This window comes from Camellia sinensis, chromosome 2 (assembly GCF_055761805.1).
Source record: "Camellia sinensis isolate YWXY chromosome 2, ASM5576180v1, whole genome shotgun sequence".
Classification (NCBI taxonomy): domain Eukaryota; kingdom Viridiplantae; phylum Streptophyta; class Magnoliopsida; order Ericales; family Theaceae; genus Camellia; species Camellia sinensis.
The window spans coordinates 128,595,422-128,617,357 of NC_138962.1; the positions used below are offsets into that span (position 1 = coordinate 128,595,422).

The 21,936-nt window shown below is 39.5% G+C and overlaps 1 protein-coding gene across 1 annotated transcript; it reads left to right on the forward strand.

Moving 5' to 3' along the window:
- The first annotated feature begins 1,014 nt into the window (after positions 1–1,014).
- Positions 1,015–15,017, forward strand: LOC145819028 (uncharacterized). Its single transcript, XM_082913008.1, has 9 exons — positions 1,015–1,018; positions 3,063–6,281; positions 6,377–6,447; positions 6,550–6,895; positions 7,001–7,092; positions 7,171–7,281; positions 8,519–8,593; positions 8,883–8,986; positions 14,774–15,017. Exons 1-9 carry the CDS (start codon positions 1,015–1,017, stop codon positions 15,015–15,017), a joined length of 4,266 nt encoding a protein of 1,421 aa, XP_082769134.1.
- Positions 15,018–21,936: the final 6,919 nt, after the last annotated feature.

Below are 21,936 nucleotides of genomic sequence, written 5' to 3' on the forward strand. Positions count from 1 at the left end.
GAAAGAATCACAGAAGATATATAAAAACATGTTAGTTCCTCTCAATGTGGCTAGTGATATTGGGGGTGAGTGATTGTTTATTCCTCACACTATACTCGGCCCTCAGATTATAAGGCCTACACTCAACAATCAGCTTACCAGAAGTCCAGGTACCTATATCAATAGCAAACATTAGGAAACCCCACAATGTATTTGCTAACCATCACTCAACCCTCAATTTAGGAACTCTCATTCCTCACATCAGTTGCCGCAACTTCAACATAGTATGGGGAAGTCTCCATGATTGGAGATACCATCTGTCAGTTTGGTGAGACTTCAGATTGGTAATATGCATTACCCTGAACCTTACCATATCCACAATACACTTTATAACCACCTCTTCAGGGACCATATCCTTGCTAAACACTCTATTATTCCAAGCAATCCATAGCTGATAAACAGTACAATTAAAAGCAAGCTTGGTGATAATAGCCCCTAGAGATTTGCCTTTCACAGATTTAGCAATGAGACCAAATCATCTCAATGTACAGGGGGCCAATTTACATTTATTTTACCTTTAATGCAAGACCACACCCTTTCCGAGAATGGACACTCAAAGAAAAGGTGATTGTGGTCCTCAAAAGGATGCTGGCAGAAAACACACTCCGCAGATTGGGTTACACCAAAAATTTGCAACCTATCCCTAGTATTTAATCTGCCAAGAATAGCCATCCACACCACAAAACTCACTTTAGGGATATTATAAGGGCCCCAAAGAAGAGTTGACCAATTCACAAGATCAAAGTGTTTTCTCAAGAAAGGCCAAGTAGATTGAATAGTGAATTGGCCATTAGTAGCAGGACACCAACTAACATCATCAGAACCACCAGTAGGGAGGAAAGTGGGGGGAGTGCTATCAATAAGGAAAAGGCCATCTCCAAGAAGTACCCTCCACAATCTCACTAACCTTAGCATTTATACCAAGAGCAGAATCACACACAATCCTAACTCCAAATTTGTCCCACAAAGACCCCAATGGGTGCCAATTATCAAACCACAAAAAAACAGTAGAACCATCTCTCACCCTATGTTTGATTAGAGGGTAAATGATAGGTCTAAGAGAGAGGATTTTCCTCCAAACCCAGGAAGGGTCATTTGGCACCCTAACTCTCCATCTTCTTCCTTCAGCCTTTTGTTCTAGAAACTAATTAGCTCAGGTAACTAACTGTTTCATCAGCTTAAGTGGCCAAGTTTAAATCAAACTAATTTTCCTTAGCGTCTAACGAAGAGAATTGTCTGAGTAATTGTAGTTCAACGATATTAATTTATAACTTGAACACCTTATTAAAGGCTTTCTAAATCACCTAAGTGTTCAATTGTCAAGTCCGAAAGGATGAATTTGAATTCCGATTGATTTTCTTCCAATTTCTCTTTCTTTTCTATGACTTTCTCTTCTTGCTCTCAAGAAGAAAGTTTCTCTGTAACTTCCTCCGTCCCACTCCTTCCTTCTCTCTTTTGTTCTAAGAACTAATTAGGCTTGGTAAATAATTGTTTCATAAGCTTAAGTGACCGAGTTTAACTGAAACTAATCTTACTTAGCTTCTAAGATACAGAATTTTCTAAGCAATTGTAACTTAATGATACTCGTTTAAGTTAAGTATCTCATTTATGGTTTTCTAAATCAACTGAGTGTTCAATTCACAAGTCAGAAAGGACGAATTTGAATTCGTTTTGATTTTCTTCGTTATTCCCCTTCTTTGCACTAACCCTTTTTTTTTTTTCCAGCTCTGAAGAAGGAAGTTTCTCTGTAACTTTCTCCATCCCTCTCCTTCCTCTCTTTTGTTCTATGTACTCATTAGCTTAGGTAACAAATTGTTTCATAATCTTAAGTGGCCAAGTTTAACTCAAGCTAATCTTGCTTAGCCACTAAGATAGCGAGCTTTATGAGTAATTATAGCTTAACGATATTAGTTTAACATAAGCACCTCATTTAAGATTTTCTAAATCACCAAGGTATTCAATTCTCAATTTCACAAAACTTGAATTTGAATTCTCTTTGAATTTCCTCTTTTTCTTTCTTTTCTCTAACTTCTCTTCTAGCTCTCAGAACAAAAGGGAGAAGGAAGAAGATGGACAGAGAAAGATACAGATAAACTGTCTTCTTGAGAGCTAGAAGAGAAAGTTAGAGAAAAGAATGAGAAATAGAAAGGAAAAGAAAACAAAAAAGAATCAAAGGGAATTCAAATTCATCATTTTGGACGTGAGAATTGAACACTAAGGTGATTTAGAAAATATTTAATGGGTTGCTTAAGTTAAACTAACATGATTAAGCTATAGTTACACAGAAGATTCCCTTTCTTATAGGCTAGGCAAGATTAGTTTGAGTTAAACTTGGCCAATTATTACGCTTATGAAACAACTAGTTACCTAAGCTTTTTTTGGGTGAATAAGAGATAAAATAAAACAAGAAAATTTACACAACTACAAGGGGCATACCCCAGGACCTAACATAGCTATACAGAAAACAGAACAAAAGCCAACAACCTGTTCACCTTTCCTATAAACTAGCAATAGGAAGAGTGAACAAGAAATATAAACAATTATGGCAACCTAGGCGAGAGAAACAACTGAAACATAAAACCAGGGGGCTATGGTCTTGACAAAGAACCTCCTGCTACTGTAGCACCAAGCAAGAGAACCTGGACACTGTATCCACAAGGACACGAGCCAAACAAAACAACATTCCCTACACATCCCGTAGGGATAGGAATAATTAGTTTCTAGAAAAAAAAAAGAAAGAAGGACAGAGAAAGTTACAGTGAAACTTTGTTCTTGAGAGCCAGAAGAGAGAGTTAGAGAAAGGAAAGAGAAATAGGAAAAAAAAAAAGGAAATTCAACTTCATAATTTTTTACTTGAGAATTGCACACTTAGGTGATTTAGAAAACCTTAAATATCGTTAAGCTACAATTACACATAAAATTGTCTTTCTTAGAGGCTAAGCAAGGTTAGTCTGAGTTAAACTTGGCCACTTAAGCTTATGAAACAATTAGTTACCACAACTAATTTGTTTCTGCAACCAAAGGAGAAAGAAGGAGAAGGAAGGAGAGAGTTACAGAGAAACTTTCTTATGTGATTGCATCTGAGTTGGCTGACCTATCTTATGGTGGTTGCCAATTCACATGGGCTAACAAAAGAAGTGAAGGGGCTTATATTGCTACTAAAATTGATAGAGTCCTGGTTAATGAGGCTTGGCTGGATAAGTTTCCTGAGGCTACTGCCAACTTTCTTCCGTCTGGCATATCTGACCATTCCCCTGCTGTGGTCAATATTAATGCTTCTATGAGCTCCTTCAAGAAACCTTTCAAATACTTTGATTTCTGGTCTCAACACCCAGATTTTCTGAGTACGGTTTCTAACACTTGGGGGCAGTATATCCGGGGCGTTCCTATGTTTAGAGTCTGTCAAAAACTTAGGCATCTAAAAACCAGCCTTAAGCTTTTGAACAAAAAGGATTTTAGTGAAATATCTACTCGTGTTCAGAATGCTAAGGCTAATTTGGAGCTGATCCAGTACAAGCTGGATAAAGACCCTGTGAACAATGGGCTGCAAATTCAGGAGAGAGAGGAGTTGAAAAAATACATTGAGCTTAGCAAGTTAGAAGAGAGTCTTGCCCTTCAAAAATCCAGGGTGCAATGGCTTGGGCTTGGGGACAGAAATAGCAAATTCTTTTTTAGGTCTGTGAAGAGCAATATCAACAGAGGGAAAATTTTGAGTGTTGACATGGGTGATGGTACTAGGTCAACTAACAGTTCTGATATCCACACCTCTTTTGTCAATTTCTATACCAAGTTATTTGGCACTCCCTGTGTGGACCAGTATAATGGCTTCGAAAGAATTCAATCTTTGGTGAATAAAAAAGTCTCTCCTTCTCAATATGATTTGATGTCTAAACCTGTCTCTGAGACTGAAATCAAGGAGGTTTTTTGGTCCTTAAAAGCCAACAAAGCCCCCGGTCCTGATGGGTATTCCGCTGGGTTTTTCAAAAAATCTTGGGATATTGTTGGTAAGGATGTCACATTAGCCATCAAGTCATTTTTTGATACTGGTAAACTTCTTTCTGAGGTCAATAGTACCATCATTGCTCTCATTCCTAAAGTTCCCAACCCTATGCATGTTGGTGACTATAGACCCATTTCTTGTTGTAACACCGTCTACAAATGTATTGCTAAGATCATTGCTAATAGACTTAAATTGGCTCTTCCTGATCTGATTGATCCTGTGCAATCTGCCTTTGTCCAAGGTAGAAGGATCTCGGACAATATTTTCCTGTCCCAAGAGCTTATGAGAGGTTACCATAGGAAGTCCTTTACGCCTAAGTGTGCCATGAAAGTGGACATTATGAAGGCATATGATACTGTGAGGTGGGATTTTATTATTGATACTCTTACAGCTATGGCTTTCCCTCCTTGCATGATTACTTGGATAAAGGCTTGTATCACGAGCCCTTCTTTTTCGATATGTATTAATGGGAGCCTTCAGGGGTATTTTAAAGGGGCTCGGGGGTTAAGACAAGGGGACCCTATGTCCCCGTATCTATTTGTGGTGGCTATGGAGGTCCTTGCTAGGATTTTGGCTGAAAAGTCTAGGAATCCCCTGTTCAAATTCCACTGGAGATGTGAAAAAACCAAAATTGTCAATTTATGTTTTGCTGATGATCTGATGATCTTTAGCAAAGGGGACCCTGGTACTGTTAATCTTATCATGCAGGGTTTGGAGGAATTTAGAGATCTGTCGGGCCTCACTCCTAATCCTAGTAAGAGTAACATTTTCTTCTCGGGTTGTAGCATACAGCTTAGAGAGGAAATCCTTCAGATTGCAAAATTTACTGAGGGTTCCCTTCCGGTCAGATATCTTGGTGTGCCTTTAATCACTACTAAGCTTAAAGTGTCTGACTGCCATATTCTGGTGGAGAGAATTACCATGAGGATCAAAAGTTGGACCAATAAATTGCTCTCTTATGCTGGTAGAGCCCAACTCATAAAGTCTATCCTGTTTTCTATGCAGGTTTATTGGTCCTCTCTTTTTATCCTTCCTAAGAAGATAATTAGCGACATTGAGAGTATTCTTAGATCCTTTTTTTGGTCTGGGGTTGAGATGAAAAAGCATAGTGCTAAGATTGCTTGGAAGTATATCTGCAGAAATAAGAGTGAAGGTGGCCTTGGCTTTAAGGATCTGGAAGTCTGGAACAAGGCTGCTATAGCCAAACATGTTTGGTATCTGTTTTCGGGCGGGGATTGTTCTATGTGGTGCCAATGGGTCAAGTCCTACTTGCTCAAAGGTAGGAGTTTCTGGTCCGTTAAGACCCCCAGTGATCCGTCTTGGGTTTGGAGGAAAATTTTGTCTCTCAGGAACTTAATTTATCCTCTCATAAAATTTAGGATTGGTAATGGTGACACTGTGTTTCTTTGGTATGACAACTGGCACCCTCTAGGTTCTCTTTGGCAGAGGTTTGGGCCTAGGATCCTTTATGATACTAACCTTCCTGACAGCTCCAAGGTTAGCTCTATTGTCTCTAATGGCTCTTGGAAGTGGCCTGTTTCTAATTCTTGGGAGATTAAAGAGTGGATTTCCTCCACTCCTTCATCTCTCTTACCTTCTCCGGGCTCTTCTGACACTCCGGTTTGGAGCTTGACTGCTGATGGTACATTTTCTATCCAATCTGTTTGGGATTGGTGGAGGGAAAAAGGGCCTAAAGTCCCTTGGTCTAAACTTATCTGGGGCCCCCCTCTTATTCCTAGGGTTAGTTTTATTGTTTGGCTGGCCATTAATGAGAGACTTAATACTGGTGATAGGCTTCAATCTTTTGGCCTTGTCTCTAATCCTTGCTGCCCTTTCTGTCAAGCTCCTGAGGAGGATCATTCCCATCTCTTTTTCAGGTGTATTTTTTCCTCCAGGGTTTGGGGTGGCATGATGGCCAAATGTAATACTAACTGGCCTTCTCTGTCTTGGCTGGGTACTGTTGAGTTTGCTACTAAATCTACTAGGGGTAATTCTTTGAAAATGCTGGTTCTGAGGTTGTCTTTTCTATGCACTGTCTACCACATTTGGATGGAGAGGAATAGTAGAATCTTTAGTAAGGTCCACAAACCTGAAGAGGTTGTTACTAACTCTATTATCCAAATGGTTAGGGGTAGGCTCCTTTCTTTGGATAACATTAAATTTTCTGCAGGTGATCACTGGTTTTTGGAGAAATGGAACCTTCCCTACAAGATTATGCAGCCGACCAATGCTACTGCAATTGGTAGGAGTATGAGTGATGTGAGTTCACCTACAATTAGGGTTGAGTGATGGTGAGCATATACTGTGGGGTTTTACTAATTGGATGTTATTTTGTAGGTTCTCTTCTCTCTTATCAGGTTATGATGCACTCTATATCATTGAAGAGGCTGATTGGAGGGTTGAGTGATGTGAGCAAGCAAAGTACTCTATGCCACTGTGGGTTGAGTGAAGAGAGACAGTATACTTGTTTTGCTCTAACATTTATTATATATTATATATGTTTTTTGCAGGTTTATGGAGCTTTCAAGTATACTACCTATCTTGTTCTATTGAGAAATCTGGTGAGATGTGGGCCAAGTGATGTGAGGTTCTATATGGAGTGTAAGAATGTTGGTTACTGTGGGCCGAGTGTGGGGAGGTCTTATACTGTGTGTTTGTTATTTCTGCTGCTTTATGATCTTCATTACGGAGGTGGTAATTCCTATTCATGGCAGGTTGTGGTTTATGGCGTGGTTCGGTGGTATGGTAGCTCCTTACTCCGTAGTTACCTGAGGCTGTTAACAGCTTATTTCTCTCTTGCTGTGGAGAAGTGGTGGCTGACTGCTGTTCAGATTTGGGTGGCAGTTGGCAGTGTGTGTATGTACCATGGTGATGGCTGCTCCAAGCGCCTTGCTATGCTACAAGTGGGAGATAATCAGTGGTTGTTCTTTTTATTTTTATTTTTATTTTATTTGTTCACAGGTGGAGTGTGCAGTCTGCCTACTCCTACGGGTTGTGTAGGAGGCCTCATGTGTACCTTGGTGTCTCGGGTTACAGGTTTTCTGAGCAACTCGGTAGATGGGCCCCTCTTGGTTCCTTTCTTCGGTTTTGTTTGGATTCCTATTCTGTATATTATTTTTGTTTTGTTACAGGTGCCCATCCCTACGGGCTGTGTAGGGAGATTTTGTGGGTGTGATGATGCCCTTCCCTACGGGTTGTGTAGGGAGTTTTCTATCTGTGTAATGGTGATTGTTGGTTGCTGGGTTTGTCTTTTGTACAAGGTCCCTATTCATCATAGGATATGGCCTTTGTACAATTTGATTGGCTAAGCTTCTTTTTGGCTCTCCCCATCTTCGGATGTAGTTCCTAGGTTTGGTCTAGATCTTTGTTATTTTTTCGGGCTTCGGTGTTTTGTGTGCTGAGGCTCGTGTTGTTTTCTGTTGTTAGGGCCTGGGGTATGCCCCTTGTATTTTTGTAAATTTTCTGTTTTATATTATTTCTTATTCACCCAAAAAAAAAAAAAAAAAAAGAGCAAAGAAAGAGGAATAGGAAGAAAATTAAAGGGAATTCAAATTCAACCTTTTGGACTCGAGAATTGAACACTTAGGCGATTTCAAAAACCTTAAATGAAGTTCTTATATTAAACTAATATCGTTGAGCTACAATTACTTAGAAAATTCTCTTTCTTAGAGGCCAAGCAAGGATAGTTTGAGTTAAACTTCGCCACATAGGGTTGTGAAACAATTACTCGCCTAAGCTAATTAGTTTCTAGGATAAAAGAGAGTTACAGAGAAACTTTCCTTCTTGAGAGCTAGAAGAGAAGTTAGAGGAAAGAAAGAGAAATAGGAGGAAATTCGAAGAGAATTCAAATTCAATTTTTGTGAAATTGAGAATTGAATACCTTGGTGATTTAGAAAACCTTAAATGAGGTGCTTATGTTAAACTAATATCGTTAGGCTACAATTACTTAGAAAGTTCACTATCTTAGTGGCTAAGCAAGATTAGCTAGAGTTAAACTTGGCCACTTAAGCTTATGAAACAATTTGGTACCTAAGCTAATGAGTACGTAGAACAAAAGAGAGGAGGAATGAGAGAGATGGAGAAAGTTACAGAGAAACTTCCTTCTTCGGAGCTGGGAAAGAAAAAAAAAAGGTTATTGCAAAGAAGGGGAAATATAAAGAAAATCGAAAGGAATTAATGAGATTCACATATGAAGATAGGCACAGGGGAAGAAAGTAGAGCCTCTCTCTCTAGAATCTAGAGAGAGAAAAGCTCCCCCCGGAGGTGATTCTGGTGTAGTTCTGGCCAGCATGGTTAGCTCCTCCACCCACTTATATGAGTGTGAGTGAGCATGTCTTCTGTATGATTTTTGTGAGGTTACAGTTTGTTTAGATTATGGTGCTTAGTGGTGGTGGCTTCTCTGTGCTTCATCATCCATCGAGATGGATTTCATCCATCGGATGTGGGGTAGTGACTTTTGGTGTTTGAGTGTGGATCCAGCTAGATTCCAATAACCGATGCTGGGGTCTGACTCTTGTCCAGCGTTCCACTACGGCGAGAGGTTGCTCTGCTTTGGTAATGGTTTAGCGTGCTGGTTCGTTTGTCGAAGCGTTGAGTGCGCCTCTCCCTCTAGTTCTGGTTGTTTGCCGACGGAAATGATGCTTATTTGGTGTTTGTTCCATTGTTTGGCGTTCCGATCGTGGGTTCACCATCACTGGGTTGTCCAGCTTTAGTGATGGAACACAAGCAGAGCTTGGTACTGGTCTTCCGGTGCCATTATTACAGTGAGCAGGTACTGGCAGGCCTATCGCTGTTCTGAGGTGCATAGCTGCTGGTTGGATATATTTCTTTTCTATGTCCGTAGCGGTTTTACACCATGGATGATTCTGCAGAACGAAATGATGGGTTAAGTTACCGGCGGTGGTTGTTGCCTTTGGTGTTGGTTACACCTTCTCCAAGCGTTACCAGGTTCGTAGTCGGTTTGGTGCTCCGGGGAGGGCTAATCCGCTACTGGTATGGTCTGTGTTGTTGGGCTTGTATTTCACAGATTGGTATATGTGTGAGCTCAAAAAGGTGAGCTTCCCGCCTAGTCTACTGAGGTTTGAGGTTTGAACAGGTTATGGAAAGTAGTTGTGTGCTGCTGTCGGTTGTACATGGGGATAGTATTGCACGTGGGTTTGCTTGGCCCATGGATTTTGGGAGCTGTAAAGCAAGCTTTTGGGTGTACGTGTAGAGCATGGTGGGGCTCTATTGGTGCTGACAAACAAGAGATGTTATGGCTGGTTTGTCTTCTATATATATATATAAATATTTATTATATATGCATAGTCAAATACGTGGGCCCTTTTTTCATGGGTTTCTTTTGCTGGTATTTGGTTTTGAAAGGTCCCATGTGAGAGCATTAACATTGCTATGGTGTTGCCATGTTACAGTAGTCCTTCGTGGATATTGCATTTATTTTTCCAACATGGTGGTGGTTGTTTTTTGAGTTTGTATTGGGCTGTGGGTCCCGCTGGGCCTACGTTTATATTTTATTTTGGGGTGGCAGTTTGTTAATATGTGTTAATTTGCTAAGTGGTGGGCCTTCTTATTGGATTAGTGGGTTGTCCCACGGATTTGCTGTTGATTTGGGCTCATTGATTTTTTTTGGGCATATTACATATATTTATATGAGTGGTGAGCCCATAAATTCCTGTTTAGCCACAAGGTAGCGGACCATTTATAGTTGATTTTCTCGTGTTGATTGTTCGTGTGATCCTCATGTGACTCGATATAAGGGTAGTTTTGAGCCATCTCCGCCAAGGGTGATTGGGGAGTCACTGCTTTGGGGAATAGTGGTTCGATAACCAACCGAGTTAGAGACTGGGAGATAAGTAGGAGGATAGCCACCGGTTTTCTGGTCGCTTCTTGTCTTCATGTGACCCGTCCTAATTGATCGTATTACCACGCCTGACAGGGAGTGAAGGGCACACTGCCGTAGGGCTTGAGGTTTGTGATCTACCAAGGAAGGGACTGGGGGATGTGATGTTTGATCTCATGATTTTATTGGCTGTGTTTTGGTTTGTTGCTGAGGGGCTATTGTTTTCACTTCAACTCCCTAGACCGTGACTTATTGTTCTTGATCGAGCTAGCTTCATGTGACTTTGCTGGGATTTCTCATGGGGTAGACTTTTTCATCCGTCACGGTTTTGGTTAAGTGGCTTGGAAGTCACGGCGGTGAGGAGTGGGATGCTTATTGGATTCCATGTTTTATCTGCAGTAGAGACTGGGGACTTGTGTAATGCCCTCAAAATAAACCCATAATATATAGCATTGACATGCATTAATAAAAGAAAACCAACCATTATACCATTCATCAGAGTATTCTTATTGAAAAGCATTACATGTAACATCAAAAGTAAATGCCCTACGGGCTTACATCTTTCCAAGCCAACACTTGGACACAAAATGTGAGTACTAACTCAACTACAAATTAAGCCCTTGGCTTGATTGTTTACATGTAATATCAAATAAAATAAATAACAACTAAACTAAACTAAACAGAGTCTTCAACTCCAACTACTTCCAAGCTAAGTCCTTGGAGGTAGCATATCACCTGAACCTAAAAATGATGTTCCCGTATAGGGTGAGCCACAGCCCAGTAGAAACATACTAAACCAAATATACAGTTTCATGACATTAATGTCGATGACACGTTTCATTTTTCATTATTTGTTCAACTTTCCATTTATATCAATATGGCTCATAACCTGGCCAAACTATAACGGTGAACTAAATATCACATTAACATTTCTTCCAATATCAACAAAATAAATGAGACTAAGGCTCATACCAAAACACTTCCATACTTCCCGATTGATAAACATTTTAGTGCTGTATCAACAACATGCAAAAACACTTCCATAAATCAATAAGCACACATATAGTGGTGCTAATGGAGTCCATCCCCTATCTCCTCTCAAACAAAATCCAGTTAGAGGTCCATCCCCTATCTTCCCCTAAACCGTGGAGTACATCCCCTATCTCCTCCCAAACAAAATGCATATACAATGTATTAAACACTTGGCATATACAACACACAATCAATACACGTATTTTCTGTATTAATTCAACAGTCAAAATCAACGACTTAACCAATGTGATTAGTTTCAGTTTTTCCTAATCCACATGCAAGGTCTACAACAATCACAACTATCCTCCACCGATAGCCCAAAACAATTATTTCTAAACAGGAAATAAATGAATCAACTAATATAATTCCAACATTTTCATAGGTGAGTGATTAAACAAATCAACTACATCATTTAATTAATAAATTCCTCAATTTCATGAACTCAACTAAATTCCCCAATTTTCCCTAAATTAATTATACAAATTAATTTATTACAACAATTAGAGTTTTTCCCAAAATTACCAAACAACCCCCAACATATCAAAATACCAAAACTTAGGACAAAACCTATAATATGGAGTAGGAAACCCCTACCTCGAAGTAAATAACCCGAATGGAGAAAATGAAGGCCAAAAACCAAAGTGCTCCAAATCGCCAAACTTTCAGATTAAAATGAAGCCCTCAACCCACTCAACCTTTCTTACAAAGGACTTAGTATAGATTTACACTAGAGGGAGATGAAAACCTAGAGAGAAGGTGTGTAGGGAGAGAGAGAAGATGGTTCTAGGGTTTTGAAATCAAAAGGGAGATGAAAAAGTGATATTGAAAGGTTGTTATTAAAGCCCATTAATTGGAAAATGAAAAGACAAGTTAAAATTAAATGAACACTAACTAGCATTAAATGAACACTAGTTAGAAATATGAATGGACAAGTTTGTCATAAAATCCCACTAATGGAATATGAATGGATCACTAATTGGAATTGAATGAACCATCATGAAAATTTAATAGACACTAGTTGGAATTAAATGGACATCAACCCTTGGTTTCCAAACACAACCAACCTGTTTCAAACCTGCCCAACATATCCTATAACTCAAAAATAAGAAATTAAAGGACAACAACAACAATTATATAACAACGGGGTCTACGGAACATAAGTCCGGATACAACAACCGAATGGGAAAAAACCGGTGTCGCTATAGCTTGTGGGGTTGACTATCATCTTTGTTTCGGCTTGAGGGTTGTTGTTTTGTTAGTGTGTATGTTTTGTTTACTAGCTTGTGGTGCTTTTATGTTTGTCTTTGCCGATATATCCATCTCAAGTTCCCATCTATTATCTCTGATCGTAGCGGTTACTTGAGGACAAAATGGATATATGGGCAGAGTTGGGTTATTGTGTTTTTAGTTTCTTGTTTACCCCCCTTTTTAGGGGTGCAGTGGTAGGTTATGTTGGTTATATTTGTTTTTATTATTATTGTTGTTGGGCGTGCCTGGGGTATGCCCCTTGTAAACATGTAAATTTCATTGTCTTTATTTTATGACTTACTTACCGAAAAAAAAAATCGAAAGGAATTCAAATTCGTCCTTTCTGACTTGAGAATTGAAATCTCAGTTGATTTAGAAAACCATAAATGAGGTACTTAACTTAAACGAGTATCGTTAAGTTACAAGCCTAATTAGTTAAGCAAGATCGCTAAGCCTAATTAGTTAAATGAGTATCGTTAACTTAAACGAGTATCGCTAAGCAAGATCAGTTTCAGTTAAACTCGGTCAGTTAAGCTTATGAAACAATTATTTACCAAGCCTAATTAGTTCTTAGAACAAAAGAGAGAAGGAAGGAATGGAAAGGAGGAGGTTACAGAGAAGCTTTCTTCTTGAGAGCAAGAAGAGAAAGTCATATAAAAGAAAGAGAAACTGGAAGAAAATCAATCGGGATTCACATTCATCCTTTTGGACTTGACAATTGAACACTTAGGTGATTTAGAAAGCCTTAAATGAGGTGTTTAAGTTATAAATTAATATCGTTGAACTACAATTACTAAGACAATTCTCTTCGTTAGAGGCTAAGGAAAATTAGTTTGATTTAAACCTGGCCACTTAAGCTGATGAAACAGTTAGTTCCCTAAGCTAATTAGTTTCTAGAACAGAAGGGAGAAGGAAGAAAGATGGACAGAGAAAGATATAGATAAACTGTCTTCTTGAGAGCTAGAAGAGAAAGTTAGAGCTAGAAAAGAAAACAAAAAAGAATCAAAGGGAATTCAAATTCATCATTTTGGACGTGAGAATTGAACACTAAGGTGATTTAGAAAATATTTAATGGGTTGCTTAAGTTAAACTAACATGATTAAGCTATAGTTACACAGAAGATTCCTTTTCTTACAGGCTAGGCAAGATTAGTTTGGGTTAAACTTGGCCAATTATTAAGCTTACAAAACAACTAGTTACCTAAGCTAATTAGTTTCTAGAAAAAAAGAAAGAAGGACAGAGAAAGTTACAGCGAAACTTTGTTCTTGAGAGCCAGAAGAGAGAGCTACAGAAAGAAAAGAGAAATAGGAAAAAAACAAAGGAAATTCAACTTCATCATTTTTGACTTGAGAATTTCACACTTAGGTGATTTAGAAAACCTTAAATATCGTTAAGCTACAATTACACATAAAATTGTCTTTCTTAGAGGCTAAGCAAGGTTAGTCTGAGTTAAACTTTTTTTTTTTTGGGTGAATAAGACATTAAAAAAATAGCAAAATATACAAAGATACAAGGGGCATGCCCCAGGACCTACAGAGCTATACAAAAGAGGGCACAAGCCTCGACGAACAAACGAATAGGAAGCCATACACACAATGTTCAAAACCTATCTCAAAGAGAAATAGCAGATGAACACAAGCGAAGGAACGAAAAATGACCAATAAATCAAAGGAGGAACAGCCATACATCAGCACAAAATAGGCTGCCTCAATTCAAAACAGTAACCACACGACAGTGAACCAGCAAAACATTCCGAAAGGCTATCAGCCAAAGACCTAGGATGAGCTGAGAAAATATGAACCCAGCACCTAGAAAAATAAGGTAAACCCAGCTATATTCTCTAGTACATCCCACTAGAGTAGGCCAAAACTGAATATGTTTTAAATAGATACAAACAGTAAATTAAAGACAGCTTTTGATCATTCAGCAACTTTTGGAAGGCGCATACAGCAGCCATACCCATAGATTTGGAGGATCCCATGACAGCTTTTAGTTAACAAACCCCGAGATTTTCCACTGCAGCTTTAATAACAATTCCCAAAATTGCACATGTTGCGTATGCAGGTTAAACATAGTAGAATGACCTGCCAATGAAGTAGCAGAAGATAGAAACCATGAGAATTAAGTAACCAAAGCAGAAAGTAGAGCCTCTCAATTTTGATCTCACTTCACTCAACCCACAATATTGAATCTCACCACACTCGGATAAAGCTTCCTTAATCTGCAATAAAGATACAATATATATAGTGGTTAGCTTGTAAAACATATAGATTCTAAATTCACTCAACCCACAGATTTTCGAGGAAATTGTGACTATATGTCTCACCACACTCGACCCACAAATAATATTCATCTTCAAGTAAGCACACCTACACACTTAACAGCTAATTAGATAAACACTCAATGTTAGACTCACATCCACTCAACCCACAATATACTGCACTCACATCACTCAGTGGTCCTCCCACCATTGTAAGGATGGGGCTTCAGAATGGATCTAGGGAGGTTCCATTGATCAAGGAACCAATCATCACCTGTTGCAGTAGGAATGTTGCTAACAGATAACATTCTATTTCTCACCATAAGTACAATAGATTTGATGATAACCTCTACAGGTTTACATTCTTTGTTAAAAACTCTATTGTTTCTTTCAAGCCAAATATGATATACAGTGGTGAGAAAGGAAAGTCTAGTGATGATGGATTTCATGGACTTCCCTTTACTTTCTCTGTCGACAATAATAACAGTCTCAGGCCAAGAGACCTGCTGCCATTGCACATTGCACTTACCTTGCATGACATGCCAAATTCTGGATGTAAAACTGCACTCGAAGAAGAGGTGTGGATGGCTTTCAGTTAAATCAAGACAAAATGGGCAGGTAGGACTAGAATGGATTCCAAATAATTAGAGTCTATCACTAGTATTCAGCCTGCCATAGATAGCCAACCAAACAATGAAGCTAACTTTGGGGATAGTAGCATGGCCCCAGACAAGTTTATACCAAGGCACCGAATCCTGCTTGTATCTCCCCAAATCCCAAGCAGACTTAATTGTGAAGGCACCATCAGAGTTGAGTGACCAAATAGTAGTATCCCTCTCCAAGGGGTTAGGAAGGCAATTGTTGGGGATTTGGGATGTTAATTCCCTGAGATCCCAGGAGTTGGGAAAGGGCCAATGCCAAGAACTCCCAACAATAATTTTACTGACTTTGGACTCCCCATTTAAGCCAGAGTCATACATGATTCTGTCACCATATCTTTCCCAGATAGGGCCAAGGTGATGCCAATTGTCATACCACAAGAAAGTGTTCTGGCCATCACCAATCCTATGTTTAATAAGAGGGTAAACTGCTGGCCTGAGAGAAAGAATTTTCCTCCAAACCCAAGAAGGGTCATTAGGAGTTTTAATTTTCCAAAAGCATTTACCCTTTATGAGATAGGTTTTGACCCACTGGCACCACATAGACTTTTCCCCTCCAGAGAACAGAAACCATACATGTTTAGCAATGGTAGCCTTATTCCAAACCTCCATAGATTTGAACCCCAGGCCACCCTCTTTCTTAGGGACACAAACTTTATCCCAAGCAATCTTCGCACTACGCTTTCTAAGATCAGTACCAGACCAAAGGAAAGCTCTAAGGAGGCTCTCAATCTCCTTAATAACTTTCTTGGGTAAGATGAATAGAGATGACCAATAAACTTGCATAGAGAATAAGATGGTTTGGATGAGCTGGGCCCTACCAGCATAAGATAAAAGTTTATTGGTCCAGCTACTAATCCTCTTAGTGATCCTATCAACCAGCTGTTTACAATCAGTGGCTTTCAACTTAGTGGTAATGAGAGGCACTCCAAGGTATTTGACGGGGAGCATACCCTCAGAGAAAGTAGCAATATGAAGGATACTGGCCCTTAACTCCTCAGAGCAGCCAGAGAAATAGATATTACTCTTGCTAGGATTCGGAGTGAGGCCAGAAAGAACACTAAACTCATTCAAGCCTTCCATAATCAAACGAACAGTATTAGTATCACCCTTACAAAAAATCATAAGGTCATCAGCAAAGCAAAGGTTAACAATTTTGGTTTTCTCACATCTCCAATGAAATTTGAATAGAGGATTCTTAGACTTTTCCTCCATAATTCTAGCCAAAACCTTCATAGCTAAGACGAAAAGATAAGGAGATAGAGGATCTCCTTGCCTTAGGCCTCTAGCCCCTTTGAAATAGCCATGAAGGCTACCATTAATACATTTTTTGGGTGAATAAGTCATAAATTAAAAACACAGAAAAATACAAATATACAAGGGGCATGCCCCAGGCCCTAACCAAAGAAACAAAGAAAACAAATGAACATAACCAACCTAGATCAACACGCTAAGGATACAAAAGAACCAAAAATAATAAACATGCCTAATGAACAGTCCACACACACCGACACAGACCCGAACATACAAAAATGTTCATATGTCCCATAATAAACATATGGGAAATATGAACACAATCAGCCAGGTTTGGGACCATACAGACCAGCTTAAACATGCACATCCCGCAGTTAAAGCATAAGACCAAAAAATACAGCATGCAATCATCAGACTTTGATAACCAAATAATAAAATAAATAATAAACAAAAAGTTCATCACGTTCTGGGCATTTCCAGCAGCCATAGTTAGCAAAAAAACTGAAGTCCATCTCTTGGCTGTCCCATTTAGCAGAGAACTTAGAATGCTATTCACAGATAATGCTCCTGTGCAAAAGAGGAACATGTCGAAAGAAGACCAAGGATAGCTCACAAGCGTACCATAACCCACAGTACGAAACCCAAAAAGCAGCAAAACAGAAATACCGTGCACATCCCGCACGGATAGGCCAAAAAGAATTAAACATAGCAAACCATCTATAATGTCCAAACCTAAGAAGACAAAATAAACGAAAAGAAAGACAATCTTCCCACCAGAGGCGCTACAAGCAGCCATAACCACACACCAAGAAACTTTTAAAACCGAGGCAATTGTACCAGCAGACCAGCAATACCCATAGAGACACAGCTGACCTCCCATGCCACCCATGCCTTGCTTACACTCTGTAGTAAACCCTGCATTGTGTAACTTGAAGACATTACAACCAAATGAAGAAAGAAAACCATGCTTCAGGAACATAATAATAGAGCTCACAATATAGGACCTCACAACACTCAACCCACAATATAGGAACTCACACCACTCAATAACAGCATCCTTAGCCTGCATATAAAAAATTACTATATATATAAACATTAGTACAAAACAATTTGGGAACTGGATTCACTCAACCCACAATAAGCTACTGAAAGTGTTTGTTTCTCACAACACTCAACTCTCAAGAGAAATCCGTAAGCACAGCAACTGCAAATATGAGCAAACAGTTAGTAAACAAATTTTGCTCCCCTTCACTCAACCCTCATGTAGAGGAACTCACATCACTCAGCAGCCCTCCCATTCCTGACAGAGGAAAGGGGCTTCAAGACATTTTCAGGCAAATTCCAATGAGTTAGAAACCATTTATCCCCTGGAGATCTGGGAAAGGTATTAACAGAAAGTAATCTCCCCCTAACCATGTGAATAATAGATTTGATCACAACCTGTACAGGTTTAGAGACATTACTGAATTTCCTGTTATTCCTCTCAAGCCAAAGATTGTAAACAGTGCACATCAAAGCCAACTTAAGGACATGAGCTCTGAGAGATTTACCCTTAGTTTCTCCTGTAGCATGAGTAATGATCCCAGGCCAATGAAGATCTGGCCAGTTAACATTGCATTTACCCTGAATAGCTTGCCAAACATTTGACGAGAATATGCAATCAAAAAAGAGATGAGAATGACTTTCATTGGGATCCTGGCAAAAGGAACAGGTTGTGATAACCCCAAAAGCAGACACTCTATCACCAGTATTAAGCCTCTCCTGGATAGCAAGCCAGACAATAAAGCTAACCTTAGGTATTTTATGGGAGCCCCAGACAAAATCATGCCAAGCTACCTTGGCAAACTTACTTCTCCAGTGATGCCAGGTAGACTTGATGGTGAATTCCCCATCAGAAGTGAGGGTCCAACTAAGAAGGTCATTTTTAGAGGAATCAGGTCTACAACTCTCAGGGGTAGACGAGATCCACTCTTGAATCTCCCATGAATTAGGGAAAGGCCAATGCCAAGAGTTACCACGAACAATTTGACTAACTTTGGTCTCACTATTAAAGCCAGAATCATACTGAATTCTATCCCCATATCTATCCCAAAGGGGCCCAAGAGGATGCCAATTATCATACCAAAGGAATGTGGAGTCACCCTTACCTATCTTGTGGAGAATAAGAGGGGAGACAATATTCCTAAGAGACAATAGCTTCCTCCAAACCCAAGAAGGGTCACTAGGAGTTTTGACGTGCCAGAAACTTCTACCCTTTAGTAAGTACGATTTTATCCATTGGCACCACATAGATTGTTCCCCCCCGGAAAATAGAAACCAAATGTGTTTGGCAATAGCAGCCCTATTCCAAATCTCAATGGATTTAAAACCCAGACCGCCCTCATTTTTAGGAGCACACACCTTGTCCCACGCAACTTTAGCACTATGCTTTTTGAGCTCAGTACCAGACCAAAGAAACGCCCGAAGGATACTCTCAATCTCCTTAACCACCTTCTTAGGAAGGATGAAAAGAGAAGACCAATACACTTGCATAGAAAAGAGAATGGTCTGAATGAGCTGGCCTCTTCCAGCATATGACAGAATCCTGTTAGTCCAGCTCTTAACCCTTTTAGTGATTCTATCAGTGAGTTGGTTACAGTCAACCGCTCTTAACTTAGTAGTAATGAGAGGAACCCCAAGATATTTAACAGGGAGGGTCCCTTCACTAAACTTAGCAACTCTAAGGATCGACTCTCTCAACTCATGGTTGCAACCAGAGAAGTAGATATTGCTCTTGTTAGAGCTAGGAGTAAGGCCAGAGAGACTACTAAACTCATCAAGGCCAGCCATGATAAGTTCAACCGTGGGGACATCCCCTCTACAAAAAATCATAAGATCATCAGCGAAACAGAGGTTAACAATTCTAGTTTTGTCACACCGCCAATGAAACTTGAAAGCCGGAAGATGAGACTTTTCAGCAAAAATCCTAGCAAGAATTTCCATGGCTAGGACAAAAAGGTAGGGGGACATGGGATCACCTTGTCTAAGCCCCCTAGCACCTCTAAAATAGCCATGCAGGCTACCATTGATACTGATAGAGAAGGAAGGGCTAGTAATGCACGCTTGTATCCAAGACACCATAATAGGAGGAAAGCCCATAGCTCGAAGAATGTCAATGATAAACTCCCATCTAACGCTATCATAAGCTTTCATAATGTCCACTTTCATGGCACACTTAGGGGTAGGGGAACCTCTATGGTACCCTCTCAGCAGCTCTTGGGAAAGGAAAATATTATCAGATATTTTCCTACCAGAAACAAATGCGGACTGAACAGGATCAATCAGATCAGGGAGAACTGTTTTAACCCTATTAGCAATAATTTTCGCAATGCACTTGTAAATGGTATTACAGCAAGATATAGGCCTATAGTCCCCAACTTTTACAGGGTTAGGAACTTTAGGAATAAGAGCGATAATGGTACTATTGACTTCAGAGAGTAACCGACCAGACTCAAAGAATGTTCATATGGAAAAGGATGGACTAGTTATGCAAGCTTTGATCCAGGTGATCATAGTTTGGGAAAAGCCCATAGCAGTAAGAATGTCAATGATAAACTCCCATTTGACAGTGTCATAGGCTTTCATTATATCAACTTTCATGGTACATTTAGGAACAGGGGAGTTCCTATGATAGCCTCTCATGATTTCCTGAGATAAGAAAATATTATCCGAAATTCTCCTTCCTTGCACAAAGGCAGATTGAACAGGATCAATGAGGTTAGGAAGAACCCCTTTAATTCTGTTAGCAATGATTTTAGCAATACATTTGTAAATTGTATTACAGCAGGAGATAGGCTATAGTCACCAACTTTTACCGGATTAGGAACTTTCGGAATGAGCACAATTGTAGTGTTGTTGATTTCAGACAGAAGTTTCCCAGATTCAAAGAAGGCTCTTATGGCCTGGGTTATATCTTTACCAACAACACTCCAAGTGCTTTTAAAGAAACCAGCTGAATAACCATCAGGGCCAGGGGCCTTATTGGTTTTCAAGGACCAAAAAACATCCTTGATTTCCTTGTCAGAAACAGGGCTGGCCATCTTAATAGCTTGATCGTGAGTGACCCTAGCTTTAATCAGATCATGAACTCTCGTAGTGCCTCTATGATTGTTCTGTGACGGAGTGCCAAAAAGTTTAGAAAAATAATCAATAAAAGCACCTTGGGTTTCCTCGGGATTGGACGGAGAAAGTTATAGAGAAACTTTCTTCTTGAGAGCTAGAAGAGAAAGTCAGGGAAATGGAAGAGAAAGAGGAAGAAAATCAAAAGAAATTCAAATTCATCCTTTCGGACTTGAGAATTGAAGACTTAGATGATTTTGGAAGCCTTAAATGAGGTGCTTAGATTAAACTAATATCGTTAAACGAGAATTACTCAGAAAAATCTCTTTATCAGAGGCCAAGCAAGATTAGTTTGAGTTAAACTTGGCCACTTAAGCTTATGAAACAATTAGTTGCCTAAGCAAATTAGTTCCTGGAACAAGAAGGAAGGTGAAGGACAGAGAAACTTCTACATAAACTATCTTCTCGAGAAATATTGAAGAGAAAGTCAGAGAAAAGAAAGAGAAATAGGAAGAAAATCAAAGGGAGTTCAAATTCACACTTTCGGTCTTGAGAATTGAACAGTTAGGTGAGTCAGAAACCTTAAATGAGGTGCTTAAGTTAAACTAATACTGTTAAGCTAGAATTACTCTGAAAATTCTCTTTCTTAGAGGTAAAGCAAGGTTAGTTTGAGTTCTACATTCCCACTTAAGGTTATGAAAACAATTGGTTGTCTGAGCTAATTTCACTATTCAGTCCACTTGGCATGTTTTGAGGGCCCATTTTGTTCCTGTGAACTGGTCTAAGCTTCTTTGGGGCCCTCATAATATCCCCAAAGTAAGTTTTGTGGTGTGGATGGCTATCCTTTGCAGATTGAACACTGGGGATAGGTTAAAAATTTTTGGTGTGACCCAAACTAGTGAGTGTGTTTTCTGCCAGCACTTTTGTGAAGATCACAACCATCTTTTCTTTGAGTGTCCATTCTCTAATAGAGTGTGGACCTGCATAAAAGGGAAGATGAATGTTAATTGGCCATCAATTCCTTGGGGTGACTTGGTTCAGCTTATTGCAACATCTGTTAAAGGGAAATCTCTAGGGACTATTATTACCAAGCTTGCATTCACATGTACTGTGTACCAGTTATGGATTGCTAGGAATAATAGAGTCTTTGGTAAGGATATGGTCCCTGAAGAAGTGGTCATAAAGTATATTATGGACATGGTTCGATTCAGGGTTATGTACATAAACAATCTGAAGTCTCACCATACTGATAGATGGTACTTGAATTCGTGGAAGATTCCTCATACTGTGCTGAAACATGCCGAACCTGCTGTGAGGGATGTGAGTTCACAAAATGTGGGTTGAGTGAAGGAAAGCAAATACAATGTGGGGTTTCCTAATGTTTGTTATTGATATAGGTTTGCGGCTCATTGGGAAGGAGCAACTTGAGTGTGTGCCATATTTTATGAGGGTTGAGTATAGTTAATCCTAACCCACAATCACTAGCCATATTGAGAGGAGCTAACAT